Here is a 13674-nt window from a genome sequence, read left to right as displayed (position 1 = left end):
AAAGAGAGAAGGAAAAATAAACAAGGTCCCTCGCAACTCCTCTCCACTGCTGCTTAGTCCACATTCTTTACTGAATCAGTATATTTGTTAAAATGGTAAATATTTTAATCTATCCAGAAACAGATATGTTATAAATTAATCATGTTAACCACCCTTAACCTTTGTCTGACCATAATCCTAACCGTAAATCTGACTCTAGCTCTTATACGATCAATATGAGTTTATCAACCGATTCCATGGAATAAAAGAAGATGATGATATGGCAAGTTCATTATCTTTGAAGACATGATCATTTCGGAGCTATTTAGGAACATTCCCACCCTGAGTGCACAGCACAAATGTGTTTTAGCCTTTGTTATTGAAATTTCCAAATTAATGTCTGGATGAAATTCCAGGAGGAGACAGCGGTTTCGCTTCAGCGACTGGAATGCAGTGTGTCACCGCGTTGAGGACGGTGTGACGGAGGGGGGGCGGCAGGTGGAGTCTCGGCATCTTGTGTAACAACAGCCAAGTTCCACAGATGTAGGAGGAGCCGTAGGGATATAAGTAGAGGCTCCTGGCGGTGGCATAAACACAAAGCACCTGTTGCTGCTCTCCAGCCTTGAGACACCAAAACCCATTTGCGACTTGAGCGCACCTTGAGCGTGTCTACTGGCGGCTGCTGCTCCTGCTCGTCAAAACTTCCTCTCAACCTACAAAGAATGATGATGGATTCGTCCATGCGCAAGATGCTCGGATTATTCATCATCTGCATGTCGCTGCATGATGGTGAGTTATTTTTTTGGTAGTAAAACTCTTAAAAATTAGCCTGATTAAGGATGTCTAGACAATGAAAGGATACTTTTATGGTCCATGAAAATATATATGCTGCTGTTTCATATCATTTTGTAGACTTTGACCAGTAAGCACAGAGTATAAATAGAGACCAATAGAGTTTAGACTTCCAGGGAAAGCTTAGCTTTGATAACAAATACACCTGTTATTAGGGAACAAACACCAGATCAGCACTTCATTGTTGACCCGGACTCTTCTTATCAAGGTAGTGCAGGGCGTGAATTGGAATAAGTTAAATAATCCACAATATTTGAGCAGCAAAAGGTTTCTGATACCCAGGCATAGGTCCATTTGTATCTATATGTGATTATTTTTAATTGTTCAGTCTATCAACAAAATCTTCGGACACATTTTCTAATCGCTGGATTCGGTGTGTCTTATTAGGCTGTGGACTCCCTCTGTCAGAGCAGCTGGAGGTGGCTGTCCAAGCGCCGCATCCACGCCACATCAGGACCAAGCGCTGCTCCTGTAGCAACTGGGAAGACAGAGAGTGCATCTACTTCTGTCACCTGGACATCATCTGGGTCAACACACCAAGGTGAGGTTCCACATAACTTCACAAGGAGAGATTTCACTCGTTGGTGAATGTGTAAAAATGTCAATCAAAATCAAACCCAAGAGGCATTTTAGTCAGCTACCACCATCTGAAATGTTTCATTTGTCCTTGACAGTAAACTCCTTCCTAATGGTCTGGGGAGTTCCGTGTCTCGCCGTCGACGGTCAGCCAACCGATGCGAATGCCACAATCCTGCTGATAAAATCTGCCATGGCTTTTGCCTTAAAAGGTGAGTTATGTTTTTTTTTTTTTTATCTACCTACCTACCGTGCAGGGCAGTCATTCCTTCCCCTTGAGGCACCATCCTGGCTTTGCCAGATAGTATCAGAGTAGTTTCTACTTCTGCCGTGATTTTCAGCGATACGTCCAAACAGTATGTCAACACGGGATGAGTCAGGGAGAAGACATTGAGATTGGATTTGTGATAGCGGCACTGCAGTACAAGGGTGGTGCAGATAGTGAAGCCTGCGTTTTTCGGGAGGGGACTGATAGAAGTGACAATTATTATTAGCAGCATAGCTATTTTTGGAAAGTTTACATTTCTGTTGTGGCTAAAAGGAATGTTTGTTGCGTCTTTGGCTTATTGTGGTCATGAAAGCACAGCTATGAATTACTCATCATCTCTAGATGTTATCCTTGAAGATGTTTTGCGAGGCACGTCTTGCCTTTTACCCATAAAGTGTCCAAAAATATTTACATTAAGAGTTTCTAAAAATTGCCTAGGTGGTACTGAACAATTGCAGCCAAAGCAGGGTCAGTTTGTAAGTCTCATTTTCTAAGCTGCCAAAAAAAAAGTGAGAGAAAGTGGCAAAGTGACAGTATGTTTGGCCTTTTTAAAAGACATGTTTATTTAATCAAAATCCAGATGATAAAATGTGTCGGTCATCATTTTATTGACAACATTGTTTGTCTCCACAGCTCAGAAGACAGCAGAACTGATGCCTCGGACTTATTGCAAAAAGGGACCGGCACAAACCGTAAAGGATTGCTGGCGTCTTTAAGGTAGATGACAAAGTTCACATCTGTGATGGATTCTTTTATGTTTTTTTTTTTTTTAACCTGATAACCGTTTCTAAACAGGATTCTTTTCATATCTTTTAGAGCTGTGGTCCAGTCCAACACGGCAATCGCAAAAGGTATTCAGCCATCAAACATGAACTCTCCTTGAGTCAAAAAGACTAAAAAAAAGAATGTAAGAACAGAAAAGATGTTCTGACTTCATGGATCCTACCTCCACGGACCAGGGAGATTCCTCTAACTCCTTCTGCTTGCAGCAATGGGGTTTCAAAGGACTACCAATTCTACAGAAGCAGAAGTGGAAACATGAAAGCAAAAAGAGGAAAAGAAGGAACTATTTCAACATGGAACTCAAGCTTTGGGAGACTCCGAAGTTCTGAGTGAAAAACCCTGAATGGAGGAATAAGTATATGTGAAGATGTCATCTTCCTTTTACCTCCCCATCGATGATGGGCAACGGACCAAATCACATATGTAAACATGGTATTCTCACTTTTAAAAAATGTCTATATCACTGAAGAGTTAGATATTCAAGAAAGGTCAAAAACATCAGCGTGAGGCGGAAATTTCAGCTTAAGGAGCAAAACGCCTGTATGACATTTTTTTTGGGATAGTCAATTTGCACTTGAGCTATAAAGAGAATTGTGTCATTTACATCTTAGAGTCACCTAGACTCTATTTCATCTGCATTATTTAGAATATCACTGCTTTCCTTTGCTTTAAAATTCCTCTGTATCAGAGCTGGAATCCGCTGTCCTGCTTAATGTTTAGGACAAACCTGGAAATAGCTTTAGAAAGATCAGGCGGTGCTTGAAAATGGCAGCTAGTTCACGCCTTTCCCACAAGGCCATGGTCATCTCTCTGGGATTTACGCCACAAACAATTAGTTTAGTCAAGGTTCACTGTTAGCTCCTCCACTCTCACTCAGCACACTTCCTGGTTGCTGAGTAACAGTAATGCAGCGAGTGTGTAGTGATTCCGCAAGTGTTTGTTTTTATTTAAAGATAAGCTAAAAAGTTTCAATGATGTCCAGTTGTCCCCGCAACAAATGTCCATTTGGTTCCTCTGTTGTTCATCAGAGGGAAACTATGACTCCTGACTCCTGCTCTGTAATTAATAAGCCATTAATGTGTGGGCTGCATAAGACAACGATTAACGCCATCGGCTGTCTGACCGAACCCAACAGTCAGCGAGTAAAAGTGAAGACGTTACATTTTAGTCAATGCAAAGCAGAAATCATCCCAGTGCTGAATATCATGTTCAGTTTACATGTTGTTGTTTTTGTAAGTTAATATGAATGCAATATTTGTAAAGAGAAGAATTTATTTATTGCCTAACTTATTGAGAAGTGTATTTATATTTCTACAACTGATGCCTGGAATTTTTTATGAGAATAAAAGAAAACCTTGAAGTATTTATCTTGAATTCATTTTTGACGAATGGATGTGTCACTAACCAGACCTTTGAGAAATAAGAGACAATGTATTGGGAGCGAGTGTTTGCACTATGAATATATATAAATACAGATTTTTCAAATATTTGTTTTAATATTCCTAGAAGCTGTACAAATAGCTCAAGAGCTCTCTGCCATTTATTGTCATCGTTCTCGTGAACGATAAGAAAATAAAATTGAAGGCAGTTGTGTGTTATGCAGTTAAAAGAGTTTCCTAATCAGCCTATAGTTAAAAAAAACTAGGGTCAGACGGACAATGATGAAATTCTATAATGAGCTATTAAAGGAAAACTGGAGTGAAGGATGTGAATTCATGATACATTTTTACACACACAAAAAAAATTATATATATATATATATATATATATATATATATATATATATATATTAGGGCTGGGCAAGTTAACGCGTTAATTTCGCGTTAATTCATTAGACTATTAACGGCGATATTTATTTTATCGCGCATTAACGCATGTTGCTCACATCATGCTTTCAGTCAGTGTCAGTCAGCACGCGCGCTGACTGCAGCGCGCTGTCTCACGGCAGCACTCTCTCGCTCCCCCTCCCCTCTCGTACATGGCTCAGCGGCGCCAGCCAATCAGCACGCAGGCTCAGCCTGGCCCGCCCACTCAGCTCTCACACAAACTTAATACACAAACAGCTGAGAGAGAACGCAGCAGCGAAAAAACATGAACAGAGGAAGTAGCACCGTTCGGCTTTATTTTAATACCGTAAATGAAATCAAGCTGTATGTTTTGTAAAAAGCCGGTTCATTTAAGTGGAAACACAACAAATTTATCTAAGCACGTGAAAAAACATGAAAACGTCGAGCCCCAGAAACGGAGAGAGGAGACGAAACTTCTCTCACTGCCCCGACAGACCCACAGACTGACGTGTCTGACTGAGGCGTTTCAGTCCTCCAGGGAACATCCAGGTAGATCAGTGGATGGATGGATGGATGGATGGATGTTACTGGAGCCCACACATAACATTTAATTAAGACCTTGAAAGAACCCAGTACATATATTAAAAAGTGTTATTTAAGATAAGATAACATTAGTTAATCCTTTTTTTATCCCACGACGGGGAAATTTATAGGATTAAAGCAACAGGCAGGTGCACACAACACAGACAAAATTACATAAGGATTGAAATATATAAGAGGTGGATTAGCGAAAAAACACTGAACATAACATTATTATTATTATTATTATTATTATTATTATTATTATTATTATTATTATTCTTATTATTAAATTGTAATAATAAAATAAAAACCACAAAACCCAAAAGGTCAACAGTTTCATGATACATCAAGCTTAGGGACTGGCTAATATACAGCAGGTCAAAAAAGGCCATATTTTGGCTGCAGTGCTTGTTCTCTTATGAAGAAAAGATCAACTAGTGCACTAAATTCAATAGATGGGTTGAAAATATCCAGTATAAAATAAGTGGTACAAATGTTACAACACTTTTGTTCATATGGCAGCAGAACATTAAAATAAAAGTGCTCTTTACACTACTTTTGAATTCATTCTTGGAGTTTGTAAATACAATGCGATTAATCGCGATTAATCGCGATTAATCAGGGCGATTAATCGCGATTAAATATTTTAATCGTTGCCCAGCCCTAATATATATATATATATATATATATATATATATATATATATATATATATATATATATATATACATACACATGATAAGAATTGCATTATATTGATGTTTTGCAAACATAAAAATGTCAATGTAAACTTCTGGATGACTGAGAAAACTCTTGTAAGAAGAAAAATAAGTTATATAGAGAATGTGTTAGACTTCCCAGTAAATTCATAGACTTGACATAAATGAAATATATATAACAAATTGATAACATTACCAAGACACATCAAGAAAGATTACTACAATTCAAGGTTGAGAGAGAAAGAGTAATGCTGATATGAAAACAACTTGGAGAATTTTTATTAGTTATAAGAGCAAGGTCTCAGTAAGCTTATTGTGCTGAAAGCTTTTTCTGAAAAACATAAATAACCTTGAATGGTAACCGTTAAGGTGGTGAATGAATTTAATAACTTTTTTGTAAATATAGGATCAAATCTGGCTACTTTAAACAATGGAAATGTTCAGGGTGGTAGAAGAATTTTCAGTCAATGTTTCTTGGAGTTATAAGTGAAAAGGAAATTTAAACTTTAGTAAGGAAAAGAAAAACTAAAACATCTATTGATAGTGATAGGATTTATATGATGATCATAAAAAAGTATTGACTGGATTGTTAAACTATTTACTTACATTCGTAATTTGTCTAGCCACAGTGGCTCATTTCCAGATAAAATGATATTAGCAAAGGTGATTCCAATATTTAAAAAGTTGTGATAGTTTCACAGTTATAGGCTGATCTCAAAGCTCTAATGTGCTTGAAAAAGGGTTTGTCCAGTTATTGTTGAGTGAAAGTCAATATGGATTTTCATCAAATAATTCAACATCTCTTGCATTACTTGAATTAAATGAAGACATTTCAGCGCCGATAGAAAGGAAACAATATACAGTGGGAAGGATCATTGATTTAAAAAAAGCACTTGATACCATTGGCCACATTTAATTACTCCAAATTACAGGATTATGGGATAAGAGGGACAGCTCACAACTGGTTGAGTAGATATTTGACAGGAAATTATTTGTAGTGTTAGAAAATGAAAAATCTTATCTTCAAAAACTTAAATGTGGAGTACCCCAAGGTCAATCGCCACCTTCCACCCCCATTACTCAATATTTTGTGGAACCACCTTCTGCTGCACCTACAGCTGCAAGTATTTTACAGCATGCGTCTACCAGCTTTGCCCATCTAGTGACTGAAATGTTTCTTCTATGCAGAACAGCTAAATCTCAGTCCGATCAGATGGAGAGCGTCTGTAAACAGCAGTTTAAGATCTCCACAGTTTCTAGATTGGGTTTAGGTCTGGCCATTGACTGGGCCATTCTAACACATGAACATGTTTTGTTTTAAACCATTCCATTTGTAGCTCTGGCTTTATGTTTTGGGCCATTGTCCTATTGGAAGGTGAACCTCCGTCCCAGTCTCAAGTCTTTTCTTCCAAGGTTGCCCTGTATTTGGCTCCATCCATCTTACCATCAACTCTGACCATCTTCGCTGTCCCTGTTGAAGAGAAGCACCCCCAGAGCATGATGCTTCCACCACCATGTTTGACAGTGGGGATGGTGTGTTCAGAGTGATGTGCAGTGTTAGTTCTCCGCAACAGATAGCGTTTTGCATTTTGGCCAAAAGGTGAAATTTTGGTCTCGTCTGATCAAAGTCCCTTCTTCCACATGTTTGCTGTGTCTCCAACATGGCTTCTGGCAGACTGCAAGAAGGACTTCTTATGGTTTTCTTTTAACAGTGGCGTTCTTCTCGCCACTCTTCCACAAAGACCACATTTGTGCAGTCCACGACTAATAGTTGTCCTGTGGACAGAGTCCCACACCTGAGCTGTGGATTTCTGCAGTTCCTCCAGAGTCACCATGGGCCTTGGTTGTATCTCTGATCATTGCTCTCCTTGTTCTGCCTGTAAGTTTAGGTGGACGACCTTGTCTTAGTAGGTTTACAGCTGTGCCTTACTCTTTCCATTAACAGATTATGGATTGAACGGTGCTCCGTGAGATGTTCAAAGCTTGGGAAATCTTTTTATAGCCTTAAGCCTGCTTCAAACGTCTCCGCAGCTTTATTTATGGTGTGTTTCTTGGACTTCATGATGCTGTTTGCTTCCCATATTCTCTCAACCAACCTCTGAGGCCATCACAGAGCAGACGTATTTGTACTGAGATTAGATTACAGACAGGTGGACTCTATTCAGTCATTAGCAACCATCAGGCAACTCCTGAAGGAAATCAGTTGCGCTCAGAGAAAAGGGAGCAGAATACTTTTGCACACCACACTTTTCAGTTTTTTATTTGTAAAAAAGTTTTTAAGTAGTGTATAATTTTCTTTCTACTTCACAATTTTATACCACTTTGTGTTGGTCTTTCACATACAATTCCAATGAAATATATTTGTGTTGAGAGGAGCCAGTTGAAGTGGCTTAGGCATTTGGTTAGGATGCCTCCTGGATGCCTCCCTGGTGAGGTGTTCCAGGCACAAATGGTTTATAAAATTAATGAGTGGTTTAAGGATGATAAACTGATACATTAGAATAAAATTAAATTTATGATTTTTGTAACAGAAAAATAGATGATTATATGAAGCCTATATGAATTTTAGGGATTCTTTTGAATAAAACTTAACTGGAAATCTAAAAACTATATAAAAAAAAAACAATATCAAAATTTTGGACTTGTAAATAAAGTAAAAAAACAAAACACTGCAGACATTATCTTGTTCATTTATATTCCCACATCTGACTTAATGTATAGAGGGATGGGACAATACATATAAGACCAATACTTAACGTCTGTTTATCATAACATATATCAAGTGAATATTAAGTTAAAAAAAATCATCAAACAAATATTTTGAAATAAAGTGATTAGGTCAGTTTAAAAAATCTATTTGTTATGTTTAAAGCTAGAAACATATTATATATTCTTTGTTTTCAGATCAACTGATAGAAACAATAGAAGGAAGTACAATTTTAAAAGTACAACTGTGCATACTACTTTAAAACAAATGTGTATTTCAGTGCATGGAGAAAAACTGCAGAATAAGTTAGAATGAGAATTTAAAAATGCCTAACCATAGAGCAATTCAAAAAACTTTATAAAGAAAAATATATAAATTCTTATGTGCTCCTGAGTTAATAATGAGGGGCTTGATATTGCTTGCAACTTATACTGTAAGTTAATCTAAAGTATAAGGTCATGAAATCTACATTGTGATCGCTGAGAATGGGACAGGCTTACACAAGATTTTTCTTTTTCCCTGCTCCTTTTTTACTTGTGTGCAACGATTAATGGAAGAGAATGTATTAATGATGACATTTGTTAAATGAAGTAAGTAAACAGATTGATTGATTGATTGATTGATTGATTGATTAGTTGAGAAATACACTACAGTTGTTATAATTAACATTTTTTAAAGATGTATATATATATTCAATATTGTATGTTTTTCTGTAATATTTTTAGAAAAATATGTTTCAAATTGATGACTGAAAAAATCTCAACATAAGCAACCAAAACTACTGCAACAATGGAAATTCTTACTTTAAAGTTGTTGGTATGACACATAAAGGAAAATAGGGTTAATTTAATAGCTGAGTCTAGAATCTTCATCCTGTAAAGAGCTGATGCTGTTACAGAACGTGGTTCTCGTCACTTTTAGAGGCTCCTTCCCAATGATGCTCAGGACCTAGAAAGCTAAGAAACAAGTTGGTCCCAGCAAAGCATTAACACTTGTTAATGCTTTTTTAGGAAGCAAACTTGTTTCCACAGTTTGCTTCCTACAAACATTACATCCAAGGAGCAAACCACAGGCTATGAGATTCTACTAATGGGCCTTCCACACAGGATGTGCATGCACTGCGCAAAGGTGCAAAAGCGCTGCATCCAGCAAAGTGCATCGCACCGCTTTGTGAGCTCCGCGCACGCCCCGGTCAAAGTTCAGCATAATTGAAGTTTGACCACAGCGCTTAGTGACATATACATGCACGGCCAATAGAAACTGGGTCATCCGACCATCAGCCAGAAAGACCAGGAAGTAAAAAGGGGGAGAATTCCCTGAACTGCATGATGCAAAATTTAGGGCTTTAACAATCTCCCTGGACCGGAGGGTCTTGTGCGCCCACAGCCTCGTCCTCCTTGCTCCTCTATTTCTCCTAACTAGCAGAATTAGCTACTTAGCATGGGACAGATGCATATTAGCTGCTGACAACAAAACAAATGACTGCCAACACAGTGTGTAGTGCTGAGCCAGCACTGGTGCTGTACTGAACCCCGCAGCAAGCGCAGCAGGGCTAGCAAGCGCAGCAGGGCTAGCAAGCGCAGCAGGGCTAGCAAGCGCAGCAGGGCTAGCAAGCGCAGCAGGGCTAGCAAGCGCAGCAGGGCTAGCAAGCGCAGCAGGGCTAGCAAGCGCAGCAGGGCTAGCAAGCGCAGCAGGGCTAGCAAGCGCAGCACGTCCTGTGTGGAAGACCCAAAAATCTGTTCTACACAATAGACATTTTCTCTATTTTTGATCTGTCTTGGTTGGAGTAGTACATCTTCTTTTTACATGGATTTTAATGTTGTATGTTTGGCTATTTTCTTTCTCAAACAATGCCACAGTATGCAGGTATGTGTTTTACTGGAACAGTAAAACAAATGAGTAGCAGTCGGTCAAATACTGTTAGCTTGGCCCACATTATTTGTGTTCATAAATGCATAATCACATAGTTCAAACGTTTCCATATTTCAAAACTAGTCTCGATGACTAAAGGTGTTAACATGTTGAAAGGAAGCAGTTTTGGGATTCTATCTCGAAATTAACAAAAAAAATCTACCTTTTTATGGAACAGTGAAAACAACATATACGCTGCTATGCAGATATTGTTTTAGGTTATCTTCAGTTATGTTTCTTTCAGTTCATTTTAGTTTATTTATGAAGCATCAATTCACAAGACATTGCCTGATGGATCCAAACGACCACATCGTGTCTCCACTTTAATGGAGACAAGATGCTGAAATCAGAATCCCAGTCAGAATTTAATAAATAAATGTCCCAACTGTAAAATTAGATCTTTAAAATACCACTGGTTATCTTTTAAATCTTGCTTAGTTTACTTCAGGGAAAATGAGATAATATTTTCAACATGTAGTTAATCTAAAATGGCAATTCTTATTGTTCCCACTGATGCTCAGTGCTTCAGTTTAGTGGATTTCCCCTGGGCTGCTTCAAAGCAGAGCATGAGCAAGATCCGGCTATTTGGTAAACAAAAGGAGTGAAATTGCTTTGGCAGGATTTGAAACATAGGGAATAAATGTGAAGAATTTCCTTCTACCAGCCACCTGTGGCGTTTCCTCTACTTCTTCTTCAGCAGTGTTTTACATGCACTGTAAAATGGCCTTCATTTAAACAGCGCTTTTTCAGACATCCTGCTTACGCTCAAAGTGCTTTGCACTATAGCCACATTCAGCCAATCACACTCCCCAACGCACACACATTCATATACCAATACATTTGCAGCTTGGGGTTAGGTGCCATGCCCAGGGGCACAACGATAATTGACAGGGGGAAGCTGGAATCTAACCCACGAGCTTCCCCCTGCAAGAAGACTACTACAGCTGCCCCATGCAATATTATGTTCCGAGTCTTGTTTGTTTGTGAAAAGTAGGCGTGTGTGCCACTCATGCCAGAACTTTGGACTTCATGAACTAAATGGCAGATTTGACCCCACAGCTCTGGTATGCCAACAAACACCCAAGGGTGCAGCCAAGGGTTATCCATTCTTGTTCCTTGGAAAGGAACAATCTGAGGTATTACTGGTAAGGTTCTGAGGTCAAGTGAGATTTATTGAATAAGTAGGAACTGGCAAAAGAAAAAAATTAAAGGAATAAAAAAGATTTGCCTTTCTTCCTGGTGCCTGAATGCACCGGCAACCAAAAACTAGAGTTTTCAAATATCTATAGGAGTATTTATTTATTTATTTTTAGTAATGAATAAATTCTGTAGTAGTTTCTGGATCTAGGCTCATTGGTAACAAGGCTTGGAAAACCTTTCTGTTTGCGCGTTACTCTCCAAGAACCTCTTGTATCTTCAAAGCCCTCTGTGCAGGTTGCCTGTGCAAAAGCAGGTGTGTCTGCTTAACATTTAACTAGTGAGGAGGGACACTTTCAACCTGCTGAGAGCCAAAGGGAGCAGAATAAAAACAAGTATGGTTTTACTGCACACAGATTTCTTTGTCTGCCTCGCAGCTCACAGTGGTTGTTGATCCAGCGTAGTAAAAAAAAAAAAAAAAAAAAAAAGTCTGTCTCATAGCCGATGTTTACTTAAGATAGGCTGTTCTTCGAGAGGGACGTGAGCCCAGAAGCTGTTTATTACAGAGGATGTTGTTGACATTTTTTTCTCCATATCCTCTGCAGGACATCCTGGGCTCATTGGTCAAGTCTGCAAGGCATGACAGATAACACACTGGCTGACTGTGGAACTGCCTCCATCCAAAGTCAAATACAGGATCATTTCATTCAGGTCTGGGTGGTTTTTAAACCACAGTAAGTTGGGTTGGGAGGGTGTGTTAGATTAAAGGTAAGTAGTTGACACAAGGGTCAACCAAACCTAACCACGCAGCATGATTATGCTAAATGGACAACTCAAAGCTCCATACAGTAGAGCCATTTTTACTCAATTGCACACATAGCAACAAAGATTTAAGCACACTAACATGGGGAAATGTGTCTTCCCCATTGTGGAGTCAACATGTGATAGTGGGGAACCAGAATCACATCCTCCACGTCTAGATTGCAAGATGAGCACTGCAGCCACTGATCCACGGTCACCCACAGTATGGTTTAGATCAGGGCTTCCCCCTGATCCCCATGAGATGATTCACTTTGTGGAAAACCTTTCAGATTACTAACTGTGCAATATTAGAGAATATCCTAGTTTTAATATAGCCAACTTATGCCTAAACGTGTAAATAAATGTATGCCTTTTTACATTGAAGAACGTCCAATTTATTTCTTGCAAATGTGTGAAATGAATCTAAAATGATTTTGTGGAAATGTAATCCTCTGTGACCAATAATTATTTCCTTTAATCTACAATGGGCCTGATATGATTTTATTTTTGGAAATTATGTGAATAAAGCAATAATATTATGAGAATAAAGTCAGACAGTTGTTTGCACATTCGCTGCAAAATCCTGATCCTAAAAATAATTTGATGCTGAGGTGCAAAAAATGTTTCCTTAGTTGTGAAACTGATACCAAACAAGATGCTCAACATTCCTCACTCTAACACAAGTGGAAGACTGCGCTTTTTTGTGAACGTTCTGCAACTTTATTCACATAATTTCCACAATAAGACTTTAAGCCTCCCCAGTAAGGGAGTCGCCAGTGTCTGGCACGGCTATTTTGGAGGTCACAGGCTGAAAAGTCTGGGCACCCATGGTTTTAGACGATCTAACTTGACATCATTTAATTTACCGACCAACGCGTCCCCTAACGTGAGTCTGAATGGCTGACTCAGAGTGTTGAATGAAAACAGGATGCCGTTTCTGCATTCCTGCTAAATTCCTTCAGGTCAGGAGAGAACTGACGGAGGAAGACAAACAAAGGAAAAACAAGAGCGTGTTTATTGCCAGCTGAGGGAGCTGATATGAGCTGGATGAAGGGGCGAGATTGCTTGTTATGTCAATAGGCGTAATCAGTTTATCAGCAAAACACAGTATTAATTGCCGTGCATTCATTGAACAATATGTAATCTTTTTTTTTCTCTTCTTTTCTTAGCCAGAAAATTATTTTGTGAAAGCATGTTAAATCTTTGTGAAAGTCCTCTCAAGTTCGTGTGCACGTGTCACCGAACTAAAAATTACATCTACAAGCTCTCTGAAAATGTAATAACGACATAGAGAAATGAAAGAGTATCCTACTTGCGGATGGTTGAAAAAAATCGGAAATGATTAGGACTCATTCTGGCAATACAGTAAAACTGGATATCTTTCACCATTAAGAGGTTTCATTGTAAGAGACGATCTGAGTTAGCAGACAAGCAAGTTGATTCCTGCAGTCTGACCTAACTATAAACTCTTTGGTAATTCATGTTAGCTATGGTTATAAACTTACAAACTTAAACAGAAATTAGAAATATCTAGATAAATGTTAACCCCACCTTCCTCAATTTCTGTGTTGGT

General features: G+C 38.6%; 1 protein-coding gene across 1 annotated transcript; it reads left to right on the top strand.

Moving 5' to 3' along the window:
• Positions 1 to 588: 588 nt before the first annotated feature.
• edn2 (endothelin 2) lies at positions 589 to 3823 on the top strand. The gene is made up of 5 exons (XM_012873667.3): positions 589 to 768; positions 1219 to 1372; positions 1506 to 1619; positions 2309 to 2392; positions 2492 to 3823. The coding sequence occupies exons 1-5, from the start codon at positions 702 to 704 to the stop codon at positions 2556 to 2558; spliced, it is 486 nt and encodes a 161-aa protein (XP_012729121.2). The 5' UTR covers positions 589 to 701; the 3' UTR covers positions 2559 to 3823.
• Positions 3824 to 13674: the final 9851 nt, after the last annotated feature.

Source organism: Fundulus heteroclitus, chromosome 13, assembly GCF_011125445.2.
Source record: "Fundulus heteroclitus isolate FHET01 chromosome 13, MU-UCD_Fhet_4.1, whole genome shotgun sequence".
Classification (NCBI taxonomy): domain Eukaryota; kingdom Metazoa; phylum Chordata; class Actinopteri; order Cyprinodontiformes; family Fundulidae; genus Fundulus; species Fundulus heteroclitus.
This window is presented reverse-complemented; position numbering and strand designations above follow the sequence as displayed.